The sequence below is a fragment of the Aquila chrysaetos genome, chromosome 5, assembly GCF_900496995.4.
Source record: "Aquila chrysaetos chrysaetos chromosome 5, bAquChr1.4, whole genome shotgun sequence".
Taxonomy (NCBI): Eukaryota; Metazoa; Chordata; class Aves; order Accipitriformes; family Accipitridae; genus Aquila; species Aquila chrysaetos.
The window spans coordinates 13,143,877-13,164,938 of NC_044008.1; the positions used below are offsets into that span (position 1 = coordinate 13,143,877).

General features: G+C 39.0%; 1 protein-coding gene across 17 annotated transcripts in view; it reads left to right on the forward strand.

Moving 5' to 3' along the window:
- MAGI2 (membrane associated guanylate kinase, WW and PDZ domain containing 2) overlaps positions 1-21,062 on the forward strand; it is a 765,356-nt gene that overhangs the window by 513,405 nt on the left and 230,889 nt on the right. For all 17 annotated transcript variants that reach the window (XM_030013670.1, XM_030013669.1, XM_030013660.2 and 14 more), the window contains 2 exons: positions 4,880-5,093; positions 18,055-18,134. In XM_030013670.1, coding sequence (XP_029869530.1) covers positions 4,880-5,093; positions 18,055-18,134 — 294 coding nt within the window. The remainder of the gene's footprint in view (positions 1-4,879; positions 5,094-18,054; positions 18,135-21,062) is intronic.

The window sequence follows — 21,062 nt, forward strand, 5'->3', positions numbered from 1 at the left end:
ATGAGAGACACAATCTATAGATTAGCTGTTAAGATGGCCAAGTCTAGAGTTAGCATTGGGTTTTTCACACCTAGTACAATTGCCCACATTACTGGACTTCTGGCTGCTCTAGGTTGGGTCTCTGCCATTCACTGGTTTGTGTGAGACATCTTGCACTCGAGAAGCCTTTCTTGATGGACACTGCATTGAAATGAACAATTTCTGCAAAACTGATGCTTTGACAAAAGAGGTAAAGAGTTTTGGTCAAATTGCAACCTGTTTGTCAGACATTTGGTTTTCACTGCTGTTGCTGTTCATGTCTGCAGAGAATTGTCAGTCTCCTTCACAACCAGCATCATGATTTGACACTGTGTTGGTCATGTCACATTTGCTTCACACTTCTGACTGATTGTTTATCATCCAAACTCCAGAAGAACCACTCTAACATTGAAAGAATGCTTATGTATGTGCATTATTCTGACATTACTTGAGCAATGATAAGTTGCACCCAGAGAATGAAAGTTCTGGCAGGCTCAAATTAATTGAGGGATAAGATATGACATAAAGTTTCAAAATTATCATTCCATGCCTTAGGTTGATAATGAAGCAAAAGGGTAGAGTCCCAATGCCATCAATCACCACGCAAGGTGCAGTAGTCCCAGCCAACAGGTTGAGTTTACTCTTTTATTATTACACAGCAAAGACAGCCAGGGGCATGAAAATTATACACATGGCATCCAAGAGCCATGAGATTTTAAAAAATACAAAAGTTGGTATCCATTGATATTTCTGTTGTAAGTGTGTTCTCTAAACTCAATTTATCACAGCTAGGTCGCAACCTATGACCTACAGAATACCCTATGCTCACCCCGTCTCCATGTGTCCTGTTTTCCTTCCCCCACATCAGCTCCTAGTTCTTGTTGTGTTAGTAGTCAGTGGGAACAATGCCTCCATGCAAAGCACCAGAACCCAAATATGCCTACAGCTCTGTGGGAAAGGGAGCAGCTCCAAGGCTGCAGAGTGATATTTTCTCAAGAAAATAGATGCACATACCTCAGCAAACATGAATTAGACTACTCTTGTATCCAACAGTCATTTAAAATGGATGGACTGTTTCCTATGCAAAATTTAACAAATTAGTCATTTAGATATAATAAGGGTATAAAGAGCTGCAATATTTTCATTGAGAGCTGCTAAAACCACTCCATAAATAACTATTTAATAATATTTCCTTTAATTTGTTCTCTGCTGATATTGCTTAGGTCATCTGAGTTGGTTCTTTTGGAAGAAAAGAATAACTTTTTAAACTTCACTGCATGAATAATCTGCAGCATTAAGATAAAGGAATAAAGTGACAAGGTCCTCTTACATGATTAGATGGCAAATTTCAAGAGTTAGACTGTAAATAATAGAAACAATTTAAAGTGCAAGGAACAGCGTTGATGAAGGCTCAAATTCTGAGACTATCACAACATAACTACCAGTTATTTTTAAAAAATGGTCACCATATTGTCTAAGAACTGTATAGAGAATATGTCATATCAACCAGTAATATTTTAACTGCTGGTATTTGGAGTTGGAGTACTACAGAGATGAACTTAGAGTATTTAATGATAAGTAGGTATGTTTAACATACACATTATCTTGTTCTCAAAGTTTTTTGTATTCCACATGTGCAATAACTTGCTGGTGCTTTACTGGTGCCTATTCTGTCACTTCCCAGGACACTGAAGATACTGTGCTAAACTGCTTTTGAACACTGGACCATGTAATCTGTTTTGTAGTGAGACAGCAGCTCTAGTAGGCTATTTCACTTGATGTAAAGTCAATTGATTATTTTTTTTTTGTGACAAAAATACTTCTAGACTCACATTATGGTACAATTTGAAGATTTTTTTTTTTATCATATATTGTCTGAAGATAAGTATTTGTGCTCACAGTGTGTTACTGTAGTATTTTAAACTTAATTTGTACATTTAAGACACTGCTAGTTTTAAACCAGAGCTCCTGGTTTTTATCGTATCAAACATTATTTATGAATATATATTAGCAGAAAGAAAACCAGTAAGGTGAATATCTACCTTACCTGGATTATATGAATGATAGATACATATAACAAAAGATAAGATGACACTGTAGGGCTGTGTTCCAGATAAGTGTGACTAGGATGTCCATTGTGTAAAACCTAATGTTCTTAAATGGCATTAGGCAATTCTACCTTAATTGCTTGGGTTTTAGTCATCATGATGCCTTCTCCATTATCAAAGTAAGCTATTAAAAGGTAATGATCCATTAATTGATAATTCATGAGATTGGCTTTAAAATAATTATATTTTTAAGTTGTTAAATAAGCATCAGGTTCCTTTTTTCCCTGCTATATTTTGATAGCAATCTCTGTCTTAGACAAGCTCAAAGTATCTCTTCTAATCCTCAAGGCTTAATTTTCACATTTTTTCTGCCATCATGATGTCTGGGATTTGTTAATACAGTTATTGAAAATCAAGGATCTGACCTCTTCAGACCTGTTGAAAATAATATCTTGAGGAAGAATGTTACAGATATTGTAAAATCCCAAGACACAGCAATGTCACCACATCTGTGCTACAGATTCTACCTTTTGTACAATTCTATCTCACGTAGCAGGCTATTGAAAAGTCATGGCTTAATCAAAATTATCTCTGATTATACTTACTATTTTTATCTTTCATTAGAACAATTTGTGCTTGCATTCTTAGTATTGTTTATTTAAACTTTACCAGTTCTCCTGAACAACTTTTCCCTTACCATTGCTTGGCATAACATTGAATTTATTAATTCTGTGAGTTTATTAAAATCTGGGGGTTTAAGACCATTGTTATTAATTTTTTTCTTGTTCTTCTTTCTTGCTGTCCTAAGCATCACAAATTAGATAATTTCACCCAAGTGGTCTTCCACCTCCTACATCCTTCACACAAGTATCTGCATAGTTCCATGCTCTGGATGCACTGTTAGCTCATTTAAGAAATTATCATCTTCTTGAACTTTCTTGTAGACTACATTGTTGACTTCTTTTAAAAATATATTTTCTCCTTTCTTTTTATAATTATCCACAGACTTCAATATAGTCCATACAGCACTAGTCAGAGCAAGTGTATATACACTTTTGATGATACAAAATCATACATACTTACTTCATTTCTTACCTATCTTTATGAACAAGCTATAGTAGTCTCAGTCTAGTCTCTATTACACCAAATATGTCCCATTTTGATTAAATACTGGTGTACAAGTTCACAGTTTGTTCTCAGTTCTCTTCTGATATTCATTGTGTGCCTATGATTTATATCTGTTGGTGAGCTTATGTCATTAGTCTTCATGTAACCTAATGTAAAGCCATGCTCACTAGGTCTCAGATTCATCTCCCCTCATTTTAACTATGTAGCAACTGAGCAACTAGCCTAAGTAGGACTGAATTTGGTTTACCTAACTTAACATGTAGGGTCATTTCAGCCATCTGACTAGGATCCCATCATAGTCAGTGGAGATTCAGTCACTACATTAAAATTGTGAATTTATTTTAGTTGCAGTTCATTTGGCCAAACGTAGGGGTCTGACTACTTTTTCAATGAGATCAGGCTTCATTTAAGTGCAACAGAAAAAAAGGATCCAAGGTTGAGAGCTTCTGTTGTCCACTGAGACAACAGGTTCCTGCCACATTTTTTCAATGATAGATAGACTATATGATAAAACACAGCTTACAAACACATACCTAGTAGACCAGTCAACCAAATTTATTCACCTCCAAGGATGAAGGAATCTCTTTCTTTAGTAGGACAAGTTCTCTCAACCATCCTCTGTCCGAGCTAGTAGTAGTCAAGAAAAGATTGCATTTTCTCCACTGTCATTAAAAGTTGTGTGCATGGAAGCCCTGCTATGTGATATTCATTCATGCAGATGAACATGTAGACTCTTCAGTGTGGAGGTAAGTGTTCAGCAGTGTGGATAAGGCCCATTTAGACTCCTAATACTGCAAACCTGGTCCCTATTTAGCGGATTTTTTTTTTGAGGTATCTTTGTGGTTTTGTGTTATGTTTGTGTTCAGCAGATGTTTTAACAAGTATTGCTAAGTTTTACTGCACTTGTTTAGCTAAAAGTATGTGGACTGCTCTGTGGGAACTGATAGTGGTAGAGATACTGCTGAACACATTTTTTAATTTCTGACTTTATGGAAGGTAAAATCAATAAAAAGTGAAAGATCAAGTACTGAAAAAGAGATAGTAAAGGAAGAGTCTTTCCTGAATATATTCTTGGTCACAGTGAGACACAACCATGTTGGGTATAGGAAGTATTTGGCATTGGCTCTGGGAAACTAAGTCTCCCACAGATTATATCCATAATGAAATCACAACCACTTTCTATACAGTTAATATATTGCTATGAGTTGATGGATGTCATATTGATTTCTTCGATGTATGGATATAGGTAAAGCAGTTAGTGTATATACTTTTTTAATGAAAAAGGGTCTGTTGCCTGTAGTAAAACAGCAGGGTAGTTGCTTTATGCGTGCATAGTTTTAAAAGTTAAGACATAAGACAGTAGCATTGCTGGATATGAAGCTCCCTTCTGCTTAGTGCTAACTGCTGGTCTGGAAGGACTCCCAGGACAGAACAAGCCAGAACTCTTTGGCTTGTTTCTTAGCTCTTTATTAGTTTCTTGTTTTAGTTTGGTTTTATTGCTTTATTTTCTTTTATTGTGTTCCATATAAAATGCATCATCAGAGGGACCCTTGTGTAAACCCAACAGAATTTTTCTCTTTATTTCAAAACTTGCAGTTCATAGAGTATTCCTTGGAGACTTGCACCTGGTAAATTCTCCACCTTTAACTTGGATATGCAAAACCTGTAATTTTTCTCTCTTGTAGAATCAAGTGAACATGAAGAGAAGAGTACAGGTGTCTCAGGTGAGGCATCTTCCACCCAACCTTGTCCTGCACCAGGATATACTCAGCCTGAAGAAGCAAAGGAGGATATGGATGTAACAAAGCAGACTAAACCTGAAGAGAATGATGACTTGGGCCCACTGCCTGATAACTGGGAAATGGCTTATACAGAAAAGGGGGAAGTCTACTTTATTGAGTGAGTCTTATTTCTTCTCTTTCTAATAGCTGTGTTGTATTTAACTGGGTGGGGAAATGGTTTGTATGGTGGAGTGGAGCATTGCACTCCTTCTCATTAAAACAGCAGGCATATTCTGCCTGTCAATGCTCCTGAGAGCCTGTGGCAATCCCTACATTACTGACTTACATTGAAGCATGCTGGTTTTTAGGATAGGTAACTGGACTGCATAGCACTTCGATGGCAGCAATTAAAGCTGTTGTTTCTTGTGTTGAAAGCAAGGCTTTTCTGCTGTTCTGATGCTTATGGGAAAGTAGCACAATCACTGGGTTTTTATCATAGGATCATAGAACCATAGAATGGTTTGGATTGGAAGGGACCTTAAAGATCATCTAGTTCCAATCCCCCTGCCATGGGCAGGGACACCTTCCACTAGACCAGGTTACTCAAAGCCCCATCCAACCTGGCCTTGAACACTTCCAGGGATGGGGCATCCACAACCTCTCTGGGCAATATGTGACAGTGCCTCACCACCCTCACAGTGAAGAACTTCTTCCTTATATCTAATCTAAATCTACCCTCTTTCAGTTTAAAGCCATTACCCCTTGTCCTATCACTACATGCCCTTGTAAAAAAGTCCCTCTGTGGCTTTCTTGTAGGCCCCCTTTAGGTACTGGAAGGCTGCTATAAGGTCTCCTCAGAGCCTTCTCTTCTCCAGGTGGAACAACCTCAACTGTCTCAGCCTGTCCTCATAGAAGTGCTCCAGCCCTCTGATCATCTTCATGGCCCTCCTCTGGACCTGCTCGAGCAGGTCCACGTCCTTCTTATGTTGGGGGTCCCAGAGCTGAACACAGTACTCCAGGTGGGGTCTCACAAGAGCGGAATAGAGGGGGAGAATCACCTCCCTAGACTTGCTGGTCACACTTCTCTTGATGCAGCCCAGGATATGGTTTGCTTTCTGGGCTGCAAATGCACGTTGCCGGGTCATGTTGAGCTTCTTGTCAATCAACAGCCCCAAGTCCTTCTCTGCAGGGCTGCTCTTAATCCACTTATTGCCCAGGCTCTATTTGTGCTTGGGATTGCCCCGACCCATGTGCAGGACCTTGCACTTGGCCTTGTTGAACTTCATGAGGTTCGCACAAGCCCACCTCTCAAGCCTGTCAAGCTGCCTCTGGTTGGCATCTCTTCCCTCCAGCGTGTCGACCGCACCACACAGCTTGGTGTTGTCAGCAAACTTGCTGAGGGTGCACTCAATGCCACTGTCCGTGTCACTAAGAAAGATGTTAAACAGCGCTGGTCCCAATACCAACCCCTGCAGAACACCACTCATCACTGCTCTCCAGTTGGACATCAAGCCCTTGACCGCAACTCTTTCAGTGTGACCATCGAGCCAATTCCTTATCCACCAAGTGATCCATCCATCAAACCAATGTCTCTACAATTTAGAGACAAGGATGCCATGCAGGACAGTGTGAAATACTTTGCAAAAGCCCAGGTAGATGACATCCATTGCTCTTCCCTTATCCACCAATGCTGTAACCCCGTTATAAAAGGCCACCAAATTTGTCAGGCACGATTTGCCCTTAGTGAAGCCATGTTGGCTTCACTTCCTTATGTGCTCTTCCTTATGTGGACAGAGGTGGAGAAGGTTGAGCTTTTTGCCAATTTAAGAAAAGAAAGATAGGTGGGCTAAAAACTAGCTAGTACAGAGTAAAGGGAGGCCATGCTGTATTCAGAAATAATAAAATAAATGAGTTGACAATAAGGAGAATTAATTATGTGTAGAAACTTTTTCCTGTTGGTAAGCTATACATACCTGTTGCTAATTAGCCAACTCATTGAACAAATGGACATGAAAGTTCTTTCTTTAAGTGTTGTCATTAATACACATTACCAGAATAAGAACACAGCAAATGAGTGAGTTCATATAACATCATGTTCCACAAAAAAAAGAGAAAGTAAAAAACAACATCTTCAGCAGCAGAACACTACTATAGAGGTAGTAGTAGCATTTATGTTTGCTTTAAGGAACTGCCTCAAACAATTTGGAGTGTTAGCCATTATTCTGATTATTAGTAGGTAAAAATAACTTTTGGTGGTGTCAATTCTGCTTTAAGTCCCTTATTTCATGTAAAATTTTATGACTATCACATGAAGAGTAAATAAATTATAAGATTAAAGTTTGTGCACATGATTTTTCATGAACACTGGCATGACCAACTATAGCTTCTGGCATACACAAGGCTGAAAAGAGCAATAACTATTAAAACGTGTCTTTGCTGAAGAGGGCAAAAATGTGCTTAATCTAGAAAAAGAATAATTATAGTAACTTTGCCCAAGCAAGCAGAGAAGAACCAGGATGACCTCAGGGCTAGCTGAAACCCTTGTTTCCTTCTTACCTCACTCCCAAATTTAATTTTTCTGCACATATTGAATGCTCTGACAGAAAGCATACTGAATTATGTGGCACTTTTATTTCACTTGTTGTAACAAAAACCTGAGATATGTTTGGGGGTGGAGGATGGGATGATGGGTAGGTCACTAGCTCACCAAACTGTGACAGTGGTAAATACTGCAGCAGGCAATTTAATAGAAAATAAATGTTTATTTTGTAACAGATAGAGTAAATGCAAATAGCCCTGCCACTCTACAGAGCAGCCATTCCACTCCTCAAATTCCTTTGATGTTACAGCTTACTTCCTTTCCTGGAAATGCTCTGGTTTACACTGCAGTTCTGACAATGCTTATCATTCACTTTCACTAAATGAATGTTATGTAAAGCAGAGAAGTCAATCAGAGGTGCAGACTGGATAGAACAACTGTTGTAAGGGCTCCTTGCCTTTGGGATTATATTCTTGAATAATGTAATTGCAAAAATAGTGCAATTACACATCTGTAAAAATACCAGATTATTTACTAGAATCTTAGCTAAGGAACAACTCTTTGATCATTTGAGTTTTCACATTGCACAGTCTTCACAGGGTTAAGCAGGAATGTAATGCTGTGGGGATGCTGTTAAATTGCCTCTTTGTTTACAAGTCACTTTGGTTAATGGCATGAAGAGACTCCATTTGCTTTCGCAAAAAAACAGAAAGATAAAAAGACAACAAAAACCTATTTGTCTAACAACATCTCCCTGAACAGTAGTAAAGATTGTACTAGATTATTAAATAATAGATGAAAAACAAACATTTTTTAAAGTGTACATCACAATGGGTTGAAAAAAGTCATACTAGGCAGCATCTTTTATTGCTTTATTTGAGGCTCATGTGAATTGTGCCTTTAAACCCTTAGGACTTCAAGCAGTAAGTGATCTCAAGTTCCACGTTGTCACAGGTATACCCAAAGGTCTTAGATTTCATGACAGCATTTTCATTCATTCACCTCAAACTAACCTCTAAAATTTTTATATGAGCTCATTTATCAAAACTGCCATTAGAAGTAACGTGGCAGATTTACAGTGAGAGAGACACTGACTTCATAAGAAGAAAAATAACTGTCTGTAGACAGTATTATTTATTTGTTAATATTAATGGCCCAGTTAGCATTTTGTAAAGCACACTGGAAGGAATTTCCTCTGCCTCAAGGACTAAAAAGAAAAAAAATAATATACTAGATTCACTGGATGATTCAGAAGATGGTTGTATTCTAGAGCATGGCTTCTTCTGTTTCATCCTTTCTTTCCCTTTTTTGACATAGGTGCATGACCTTATGTTTACCTATATTAGCATTCACAGACGGAACAGGAAGAGCATCCCTTCCTACTGCATAATACTTACCACTGTTTTTCAGGAAGAGCTACTTAAGTACATTTCTTGGGCTGTTTCCAGCCTCCCTTACATATGAATCCCAATTTTCAAATACAGGCACACACCACACAAATGGGAGTCCATCACCTACATTTGCTTTCATTGAGAACATATGCTAATGAGAACATGCAATAATTAAAATACTGTATATAAATTGGAATACCACCAAAAAAACATCCAGTTCTGCTCCTTCTTTCCTACTTTAAATATGGCTGATGAGTGTGACCTATTTCGGCATACTTAAATAAACTGTAGCCATCACTGATTTTTAGTGTTTCCCTCTCCCAGGGCTAAGGAAAGGCTGCAGTTCCCCATAGCCTTCAGACCTCACTTTGCCAACTACTCTCAAGCCACATACTAGAGACGCAAGCATCATGCAGTCCTCACAAAGTCAGCAGACATTGGCTGCACTGGTTCCCCAGCAATCGATGTTTGCTGTGTTAGTCCAGGACAGTGTTGAGGGGAATACAAAAGGACCAAGATTCTTGGTGCATCTGCTGTCATGTGCGGTCAGCCTTAAATGCAGCCCTCACCCAACTCTCCAACCCCATCACATACACCGTTACATTATAGACTGTCCTGTAGAGTTGGTTACACATTATGATACTTATTTATAAAAGGCAGAATTGATTTTTCCTCTCCCTCCAGCCCTCTATCCACCTATAGGCAGCAGAGCTCTCTGGAAGGGGCGTGGGGAGAGTAAGACATTAAACCAGGAAGAGCTGCAGTGCATTAAGCTGAGCTACAACTGAGCCTTGATGAATAGTCTTAAGGATATTACATAGCCCATGACAAAAGCTATTTAACGCTATACTGTTCAAAAGCACATATGGTTTCCTTTGCTTATACTACGTTAATGATTGTTTCGTTAGTGGAGAAAAGTCTAGAATAGATTCAAACCTCTGTGATACATCTTTAAAGGATCATCTTCTTTGACTTGTGGTGGTGATTTTTAGGAGAATTTGGCCACATAAGGTTTAACAAACCACTTTCCAGTACATGTCAGACATTCGGTCTCTTCCTACTTCAACACCTGCTTCTCTGAGCAGCATAGTCAGCACTGCTTTTTGGACCTGTTGCAGTATCTTTTCCTAGTTGTTAAAGCTGCTTTTTTTTATGAGAGCACCATAAAAGACTACAAAACACCTATAAAATAGGCCTCTGCCAAGGACTCTTCTCTTCACAGTAAAAAACAGCCATTAAGTTTTTGAATACAGCTGGTGCTATTTCAGGTGTTACCTGAAAAGAAGTACAGCTACAAATTGGAAAAGTAAAATCCTGACCTAGTTTGTTTCTAAGAATATTGCTACTGACTTCAATGGGATCAGTATTTCTTCTTAGTAGTTTTTAAGGCAGGAAAGTCTTTTTGTTTATCCTAACATCTTGCTTGCCTGAAGAATCATGATATATTTAGCTGTTCCTGTTTGCTCCATCAGTTCACCATCAGAAGAAGGATATATTAGTTAAGCCCAGCTACACCATTACATTTCATAACTTTATCTTTTGTACTAGGAGATACTAAAAGTACTGAGGTGGAAGTACACCCTTCTACCTGCTCAAGATTACTTCCATATCCTGCAGTAATTACTCGCTCTCTTATAAACTAGCTTGGCACTTCTGTGAGTATGTTACATCATCAGTGTATCAGTGCATAATATTGAAACTCGCCATGTTTTGGTTGTATGGTTATTTCTGCCACTTTAATTAAGCAGCAATTAAGATGAAGATTTTTTTTTTCACATGCTGTTTTAATATTCACTTCTGATGGGATTATTCTTCTTTGGGAAACAAACCATCTTGTGTAAGTATGACTTTATTGTGTGGACAATTCTGAATCATCAGGACTTTTGTGAATACAATCGTAGATGTCCGTAATTCTTTTTCCTTGTTTATGTGTTGTATTGAATTGGTCAGTTTTGGTCAGCATAACAATGATCAGATCTCTAATGCTCTTTGGACTTCAACATGACATACGGTGGGACAGGCAACAGAAAAGATGTCTCTTGGTTTCCTTCTCCTAAGACCACTTTCTTGCCTCATGACAAATTAATTAGTAATGGGGAGATGGCAGAACTGGAAAGAATTTGGGGAATGCTGAATTTTTTTATTCTCTTGTCTTTTGATGTTATAAAGACATTCTCAGTTTGTACTAGTGGTGTATTGTCCCTTGCTCTCACTTGTTGTTTTTATCTATGCTGACATCCAGGTCAAACTGCCAGCTCAACTCCTGTTGTCTTTTCTCACTTTCTTATTTCTTGTCTTTCACCAAAGGTCTCTGCTGCTCTGGTCTGCAGAATTTCCCTTCCAACACTTTTCCTCTGATGTTTGTAGTGGTATTATAATTTTTCTCTTCTGTATTTATTGAACTAGAAGATTCAGCTCACCAGGCTTGCCATATACCATTAGGTATCTAGTATAAACCAGTTGCCAAGACTCTTTCTGTGGTCAATGGAGGGAGATAATTGCCTCCAGAGGCTGATTCACCCTGTCCAACAATAAGAGCAGAATTAAATTGCCTAAATGTAGGTGCTTCTACCAGTAAAGGTGCCCTCGGATATCCAAGGGTACATCTGCAGTAATATGTAATTTGTGTCAGGAGTATACTTTTGAAGCAAATCTTCTGGTTGTCTCCACACACTGTGATTTGGTTCATGTTTCAGAGTACATGAACTGGATTCCTTTCAGATGAAACTAAAAAGAAGCTTGATCTCTAGGAGTGCGCTTAATTGTCTCCAAACCCTGAACCCCTGAACTCAGTCCATGAGACCAGATTTGAGTTAAAACCAGTCTGAATTCCTTCTGATCTAAACCATATCCATATCTAAATTAGCAATATCAGTAGACTGCAGAGTGAAACACTTGATGCTGATGACCCAGCATCCACAGCTACTAGGTCTTTTCAGGTGCCATGGGCTGCATGCCTCTGAATGGCTTGTAGTGCATTAATTGAGCTCTTGCTGTGTATCATCGGGTTTAAATTCAAGCGAAAGAAGCTTACAACCTGGGAGCATGCTCAGTGTGTAAATGAAGATAACTGAGACATTCACTTGAAAAGTGACCTCCTGATCTGAGCCAAAGCACTACTGTAGAGGCATACTAATAGCCCAAGACATCTCCATGAATGTGGCAGATATGACACAGAACCTGTCAGAACCAGCGCCCTTCTGGAGTGGCAGCCGGAGGCCATTTGGGAGATGCCATAGCACCTAGTATGTCACTAAGGGCATATGGTTAGGTCCCCAGTCCCACCGGAAGATAAGTAAGGTAAATTATTCTGTATAGGTGCCTCTCCCTTGAATAGAGAGGAATCCTACACAATTAGCTGTGTAATTTCTAGATGGCTGAAGTCACATGAGATGATGCCCATTCTTTGTCAGAAATTAACTGTCTGAGTCAAAGAGAGTGACTTAAACAGCAGAAATTACCGTAGGAGACTTTAGGCATTTATATATTCCCCAAAAAATCTTACATAAGATTCTGCTCCTGAGAATGCCTAGAGGCACCACCACTGTATTTGGGCTGAGTACATAAGTGCTCATCTACTGCCCGAGGCCATCTGGGATTCACAGGATCGGCACTCCCAAACCTGTGTCTCTTAAGGACCACATACTCTGAGCACATCTAACAGACTGACAGCATGAAATGGCAACACAAACTAGCAGTCATAGCTGCTGCCATTCAAACCATAGCTAGAGGATGACTCCCTTTTGTATCTGTCCCTACATGTGTGCAAGAAGTTTGGGTAGCACCCCACAAAGGATGAATTGCAAAATTGTCGTTTTAATGCTCTGTTTTCCTGTCACTGTCCCCCTACACACAAATTACTTGAAAATCATTATTGTGCTATCTGAAAAGCTCTGCAGATCTGCAAATCTTAGGCATACAAAAAGGAGGGAGGAGTAAGCATTTTAGAAGTCAGGTTGCCTACGGTGCACTTTGTTTTTCTCTGTCTCATATAGTCCCCTTTGCTCAAGCTGTTATATTGAGGACCATCTTGAATGTAATGCATTCACAATAAAAACCCAAACAAACTCATGTGTGCTGTCCCCAAATACACTGAAGCAGCACATCAGTAACTACCCATTTTGAAATGCCTTTCACAATAACGTGCAAATTACCTACCTTGCAGGAGTCACAATTTAGAATAAGTTTGCAGTGTTTTCAAAAGATATTAAGGCTATTACTGTCAGTAACTATTCTCTAAATTCCCTTCAAAAGTGTTTCAAGAGATTGTCTGAGGGCTTTGTTAGTACAAGAAACTTTATCTGTCAAAGTGCTTTAAAGTGACAGATTGCTAACACAAATCCATTATATTCAAATCTGAAGTAAAATAATATACTGTCCAACAAATAATTATAATAAGAAGATAATACATTGTTAAATAAGAAAAGCCACACTCTGAATGTTTTTGACTTCCAAAAGGTATGGAGGAGTATCCAGTGAGATTCCCAGAGAAGCTCTGATCCTGGTACCTAGCTCCAGTGGTGATAACAGGGAACTGTGGCATAAACAGTATCTATCTGCGAAGTCTTAAAAGCAGAGCTACAAAGGAAATCTGGAGAACAACAGGAGGCTGAGTCAGGGTTTCTGGGAAGTAGTCTGAGCTTTCTTTTACTCTATTTAAACCAGCTGAAGAATATTTTTTCCACATATGTTTAAAATTGTCTATAACTGATACCGGAGGACTCTGATTATAATAAACTATTTCTGCTGGGTGCAAATACTTGGGAAAGAGGGAGGATTTAAGTTAGCTCAGCAATAATTATTTTATTGACTTTTGGCTACAATATTAAGCTCCAGTGCTTTACTGAGTGAGGGTTTTTTTTTTTAATTATTTTTCAAATTTGCAATACACTTCAGGCCTACAAGCAGTTTCTATTTTGTATAGCAGGTAACAAATTAGGATGAATTTAAAAATGTTATGCTATTCCCATGCTCCACCTGCTTGAAGCAAAACCAAAGGGATCCTTCATTAACTGCTTTCAAAGTTTCCAAAATTAGGAATTTGCTCTTGATTTTAAGATGGATTCTTAGACACACATAGCTGATTTGCCAGCACTTATCTCTTAGCTCAATCATGCTAGCTAGTAATCAAGATCATTGAAATTGTGTAAGGATGGACTTTCTAAACCTGCCCTTTAATGATGAGGTATGGTTATTGCTGAGTAATGAAGCAGTAGTGAGTGGAAAATGCTGGTGGAGCCACAGCTGTATTTCTCACAGGATGCTTTTGTTGCATCACTTCACTCTCATTCAGTCAGTGACAACTGCTCCAACTGCCTGTTTGTGCATTTATTCCACAACTGCCACTGCTATTCATCTGCAATTCATTCATAACTAATCTGTAAATCCCCAGCCCCTTTTCGTTCTGGTCTGTCTATAGCTTCCCAAATGGACACACATGATTAGACCTAGTGGTAAGGCAGGCACATTATACACTGTACATTTTACAAGGTTTTTAGTGCTTAAAAAGCATTAACGTGCACAGCTCATGCAGTAGATATGTTAATGTTACTTTTGCCATTTTACTGTTCCTTCTGTCTTCTTTCCCATAGTTAAATCTTTCCCATCAAGGCTTCTTTTAAATTACATTAAAAACTGTTTAGGAGAGAAATAAGGTTTCCCTTTAGCTTTGACAGATTCTAGCCCATTGCAGAGCTGAAGAGGGAATAGGCAGAGCCGTGGGTCACAGGGGAGGGGGCATCTTTCCTGAGATGCCCCTGCAGCCTGCCCTGAGACATTCAGCAAGCCAGCACCACCGTGCTTTTGTTCTTCCTCTCATTCCCAATGTGTCCTAGCTGTTGGGGAAGAAGCCACCTCTCTTTTGTTTCTATGGTTGGCTAACCCCAATTCTAGCCCTTTCTGGAAGACAGGTAACAGGAGGTTACTCTGAACAACACTGCATAGTGCTAGCAGAGCACCAGTTAAGGCAAGAGCAGCATCACTCCAAAATCCACAACTTGAAAGCTGACACAAGGGACGCTGGAAGAGTACCCTGCCAGATAAACCTCCTGTGTAGAACAGAAGTAGACATATATAAAAAACCACTATGCTGTAATCTAGGGCTACTTATTTCCCTCTTTTACGGAGAGCAGCACAAGAGTAGTCATGTCTGTCCTCATTGTAGGAGTCTTTCTATGTTGTGTACCTGGTTGCTAAGATGATCCAGGCAATCAGCACTATGTAGCACTAAAGAGGACATTGATGGTGCTGTAGAGGTGTTAGAAGACAGGAGGGGTTATTTCTGCCTTCTTTCAAATAGGGTCTGTCTTCAGAGCAGGACAAGATTTTTTACCCACTGGAGCACCTGCCTAGAAGTGTTTAAAGTCCCATTACAAGACATAGTATGTGTGTTTGGTATAGATAATAAAGAGGAGAGGCAGGGCAAGGGAGGAGGCGTAGTGATGGATGAGGAGAAGAGGGATGATTTTCAAAAGGTACTTTGCTCCTTCAGTTACTTGTTATTGATATAAGTTCTTGCGGATGAGTTTTGCTTTTACAGAGTAGCTGGATGGGTTTGAGAGACACAACTAGGAGAGGAGACTGAGTGCTGTAAGAGTTGATCTAGATGAGATACCACCTTCATCCTCTGAAACTTTGCTGCAGACTGAAGGATCACTCTTCTCTTGGAAAAGCTGTTGACTTTCTATTTGTTTATGGTTTTGTTTAGAATGGCCACAGAGCACAAAACTGGAAGACATCAGTTCTTCTGGGTTTACGGAAGCCACATTTATGCTGAAGGGAAGCGTAACTGTTTGCTTGTTGTTGTTCTCAGTTTCAAAAGAAGCCTTGGAGGCTGTAATTCAACTAATTCACTTTTTAAAACAGTAACACTGAATTGGACTTATTTTCAGCTTGGCATCTGTCTTTAGAGATGCCCAAAACCTCATTTCTCAGGCGTATTCTAGAAATGTCATAGGGCTATTTTCAAGGCTGGTGAATTGGTCTGTTCTGATGTTGTGTGGTATTGCGAGGAAAACACCAACCAGCTAACTTGCAACAGAGTTGGCTTCTAGTACTGGCTCTGCCACTGGCTTGTCTGGTGGCTGTGGACAGTCACTTGATAACTCTGTGACTCCATGTTCCCACCTTTAAAACAGGGGTGATGATTTTTATTTCCTTTGTAAAATGCTTTGAGATCCACTTTATACCACAGCAAACATTACTAATGGTAGTCCTGTATATTACCCTTTTAAAGCCATAGGAAACTATGTGAATCCGACTTAGTCCCTGCAACCAGTGGGGGGTCCCTAAAATCATTCAAAATTAGTAGCTGGGAGAGACTGGCTGTTCTACAGACATGCCCACACTCCAGAGATGCGACTGCAGCTTCCACAGGTATGTCCAAGCTCCCTCTGAGCTCTGGCACTGCTAACGGGGTACCCATGCTAGCGTGGAGCTCAGCGGCTGCTGCTGGCTGGCCCCAAGTAGCTCAGGAGATGCTGGGGTGAGGAGCCCGCGCTGAGCTCCGTACTGCTGCAGTGACATTGTTGCCAGTACCTCCCCTAGTTAATTTAAAGCTAGCTCAAGTATGTCTGCACAAGCTGCGGTTAGGCTGTGACGGCGGTATAAAAATACACCCTACAGGAGACCACAGGCAGCCAGAGCTTCAGAGAAAGCATCTTAGTTACATTTGCAATCAAGCACGGGCTGCTGGCATCATTGCAAATTTACCTTACCTTTGGCTTATTCTTCATACTCTGCAAATACATCTCTGCGCTCAAAGTAAGGGAAGGTTTTGTTTATCCTCTTCACCTGCCGTGAATGGTGTTCTAGACTAGGGCATGCTTAAATTTGGAATTTAAATGCCTCAATTTTAATTTTAGTTGCTACTTTATCCGTACATAACTCTCATCTACCTTTTTTCCCATCCAAAATGTGGAGGAAGCCTTAACATGGTAACAATAATGCTGAGAAGTAGGTAGTATCATTCTGGTTTTAGAGAGAGAGAGAGAAATTGAGGCAGAGGAAAAGTTATCTGCCATGGACTAAACAGGGAGTCAAGGTGGGAGAAGGAACTGGCTCCATGCATTTATTTTTTCCTAGAGGAAGCAGTGGTGTTTGGAGCACATGGACTGCATCAGTTAATTAGTAACTCACCAACTACCAATGCATCCTAATCCATTTTCTGCCAGGTGCCCCGTTTTTGTACATCTTATACTAATGTTATAAGAGAAGTCTTAAGTACACTTTAAAATGACACAGCAAATTAATAATACACTAAATAATTCAGTACTATATGGAACAATCATCCTCCTAGGATGTATCAGATAAATAAAACATGGGTTAGAAGTGTCTCTGAATGATGGTATTGTAGGAAAGGCATCTCAAAAAATAAAGGAGTAATGATCACATCCTTTTCTGGTTTATAGTCTTCCTTTCTTAATATATTTAAAATATTTGGCTCCAAATTCAAATGCTTATGGGAAAGCTATACACTGAAAAGATTTGGTTTTAAGTCTCATTAGCTGTGCTAAGTATCAATTCATTTGGCAAAATATTCTCCCAGAAAACAGTTTGTGCCAGTTCAACACTATTTGATGGCTGATTCCTCAAAGATCTATTCTGAATATAGAAAGGAGCCACATGATTCATTCAGCTTGTGCATATCTATTTTATCTCGATAGAAGGATTATATATGGAGAGATAAAGGTTTGTTAAACAAAGTATCATTAATCACTCTGTCCGGAAATGTAGACTTTGTAGGAGCATGCTGTAATTTGCATCACTTTTGCTATCCCTTGCCAGTGCTGCTGGTGAGCAATAACAAACCTGTATTTATGAAAAGGACAGGTTTAAGATGAAAATAATTCTATCCGAAAACTGTGAGAATGGTACAGAATCCTGTCGCCTGCACTCGTTCAACGGGAGAACACTGTATTTGTAATAAATTCCTTTTGCTCTGGATGAGTTCTGCATTTTCAATGAGGTTAACTTGGCAACATTCTAGTTGATTTTAATAAAAATAGCTGCTTTGAGGACAGGGAGCTGAGGTTGCCAAATTTACAGCTGCCTTGCACAATTACTCTTACACCTCCTTCAGGGCTACTTAGAACCAGTAAGCAAATTAAGTGTATCGATTGCAATTTTGTTGGACTAACCCTTTTTTCTTAAGGAATAAACTTGATTCCTTTCAGTATGTGTCTGCTCAGAGTGATCTCTTTTCTTTTCAGCCATAACACAAAGACAACATCATGGCTGGATCCACGACTTGCGAAAAAGGCTAAACCTCCAGAAGAGTGCAAAGAAAATGGTAGGTTATTAAGTTTTCGTTGCTGCTCAGAGGGGATTTGTCTTTGTGTGTGTGTGTGTCTCTCTCAGTTCTTACAAAAATCAGGCATTTGGGGGAATGATGAAAGGTGTTTAATTGCTGCTTTGGTTAGAAGCCATAAGTGATACCAGTTCTCAGTGTGCCATGTGTTTCTGCTTTTTATTCCCCTTTCTGATGCTATCCAAAGCTGAGGATCACAAGTGTGTTTTCTGCCTGTTGTGTGTGTGACTCCGGGACTGACCCTCTCCCTCATCTCCTACAGAGAACTTTGGTCTGCAGAACAGAATCCCTTTTCAGATTCTGAGCTTTTAATCTACAGGCGATTCAATGCATAAGGGAAACTAGCAGCACCGTGGGAATATGAATATTGTTTGATTTGTATTTAAAGGTACAGTGCTATGCTACTTAGTAGCCAATTTAAACAAAATAGTGTCTGATAAAACAGGGTGTGGGAGGGAGACAAGAGATCAGTGTCTGTCAGAGTTCAAGGCTGGATTGGGGGGTACTGCATTGTTAAAGATTTAAAATTTAAAAGCGTAAATACTGTTAAGGATGCTTAAAAGAGCTGTAGCTCGTGTGCAGGAGGGATGACTATATTGACAGATTCAGAGATATGAAATAATACAGATCATATCGAACTATCTTATATGCATTCAGTATAATTTCTATTTTTTCTCCGGTAAAGTTTCAGTAATCAAAATAATTTAATAAAGCCAAAGTAAAAATGTATTGTAATAGATCTTTTTCTGAGGAGGTTTTTTTTCATTGTTTTATAGTTCAGTGTCAGTTCAATTAGCCAGTTAAGAAGTAACGATTTCTAAAGACTGCTACTTATTTTATTATTGCAAGGTACAAAGGATTAAATGCATGCATGCTATGTGCATTAATTCAAAGCATTTTAAAATATTTTAAATGTATTAATAGACTTTCATGTGCTGCATCTGATTTATTTTCAATTTTCCAAAATATTCATTTGTTTAATGTAAATAGTATTAACTGAAAGAAAACTCAGTGCTGTTTTGGGCTGATAAAGAGGTCACTGAGGAGTAGCTGGCTGTATGAAATGCAGGGTCAGTGGTTTGGTAAAGAATGTTCCTGGATTTTTTTTGCCAATGGCTTCATTTTGAAAGATTGCTATATTCCAAAAATCCCTTCCTTTTTTCAGCAGTAATTCTGACGTTCTCTTCTGACATCAGAAATTACATGTCTGAATGATTTTGTGATGCTTATTCTAGCACTGACAACACTAGCTCCCAGAGTAAATTCTACAGTGAATACAACAGAAGTGTATTACTGAAACAAAACAAGGGCACAAGAGTTTTACATTCTAAATCTCTCACATTACTTATATGAAGCTATATCCTTGCCTGCTCCTCAAGGAATACTAGTGAAAAAAAGCAGAAGAAAAATTCACCAATATCTATGGAGTAACATATCACAGAGTTACTTGGAGTAAATGTATGTTGCTTTTTTTTCCCCCCTTTTTTCTTTTTCTGTTAGCTGTTGTATACTGAGATCACAACAAGCACTGAAATATTAAAAAATATACCAAAGTATCTGAAACATTTTAAAATGAAGATCAGTGCATTAAAGAAACAGCATTATTTTGTAGTTATTTGACTACTGGATTATTGAATTACTATAGTATGCTGGGTCATGTTGTTCTTTTAAGGGTTGCTCAGCTCATTAATGCAAAGTACTTGAAGTGAAGCATAAAAGACTTTAGGGGGAGATTTTCTATTCTTACAGAGATTGTTCTTGCAACATCCTCTCTTTTCCTAAGGTTCTTTTGTTGTTCAAAAATGTGGTTTTGTTTTTTTAATGCAGAAGAAATACCTGCAGAAGAAAAGGTTCTTAAAAATCACTAATATGCCTTAGAATGGCTGCACCTTGCCATTGAGGTCCAACACCAGGGACATTGTTATAGCACACAGGGATTTGGAATTTTTGTTTAGATTTAATGTCAGATCAAGGATTAATTTCACACGCGTTTCGGCTGTGGCTTGGTAAATGTTTTTTGTGCCAAACATCTTTTCTGTTACACTTTATGATTTATTCTGGCACATTTTACTCAGAGATACAAAATTTTAGAAAGACATCAGTGTTTAGATAGAAAATTATACTTACCTTGCTTCTTTATTGCTATCTGCATAACTTGTGTTTTTCATTGACATTCATTTTGTCACATCTAAAACTTGTATTGATTCTCTGAGATACGTTATGATGTCCTTACCACCTATCAGATTCTGCTATCAGGTTTTCATTCTGAACAACCCAACTTTTGTGTTCTCCTTTCAGTGTAAATCCTGCCAAATCCTCCTTCTTCATTCTGCCACCAACACGCAGTTTCCACACCAGACAACGTCCAAGCAGTGTACAGTATTTGAGTCCTGATGTTCTGGGCTAGTGATACTGAGGGCCCCCTCCGCCCCAGGCATTTCCTCTCTTCCACTTTCAGCTCTTCCATACTCCTTTGCCAAATACGATTTCTTCATTTTCTCTGGCTTCTGTATCTGCAAATCCCAGTGCTTGCTCATTTCTCTTTGCAAAATCTGAACCAACCTTCCAGCACATCCCTCCTCTTGGAAAAAAATTCATATGCCTTTGCCAAGAGATTGACAAGCTCTACCAAGTCAAGCTTTCTTTGCCTCCGTGCTGTGGACTCCTGTTTTCCTTTAATGACACCCACTGCTCTAAACGCCTTTGTAGGTCAGGAGGTTTTAAGGGCTGATCTTTACTTCTGTCTCTGTCATGGTACTTCTGTGTGAGTTTCAGCAAATTACTTCAACTTTCGCTCTGTCAGATCTACTTAGATGGCAGGTCTTTGAAGCAAGAATTGCCTCTTACTTTCTGTTTGTATGGTGCCTGAGTTTCATAATAGCAGTAAGCAGAAATAGCTGGCATTTATTC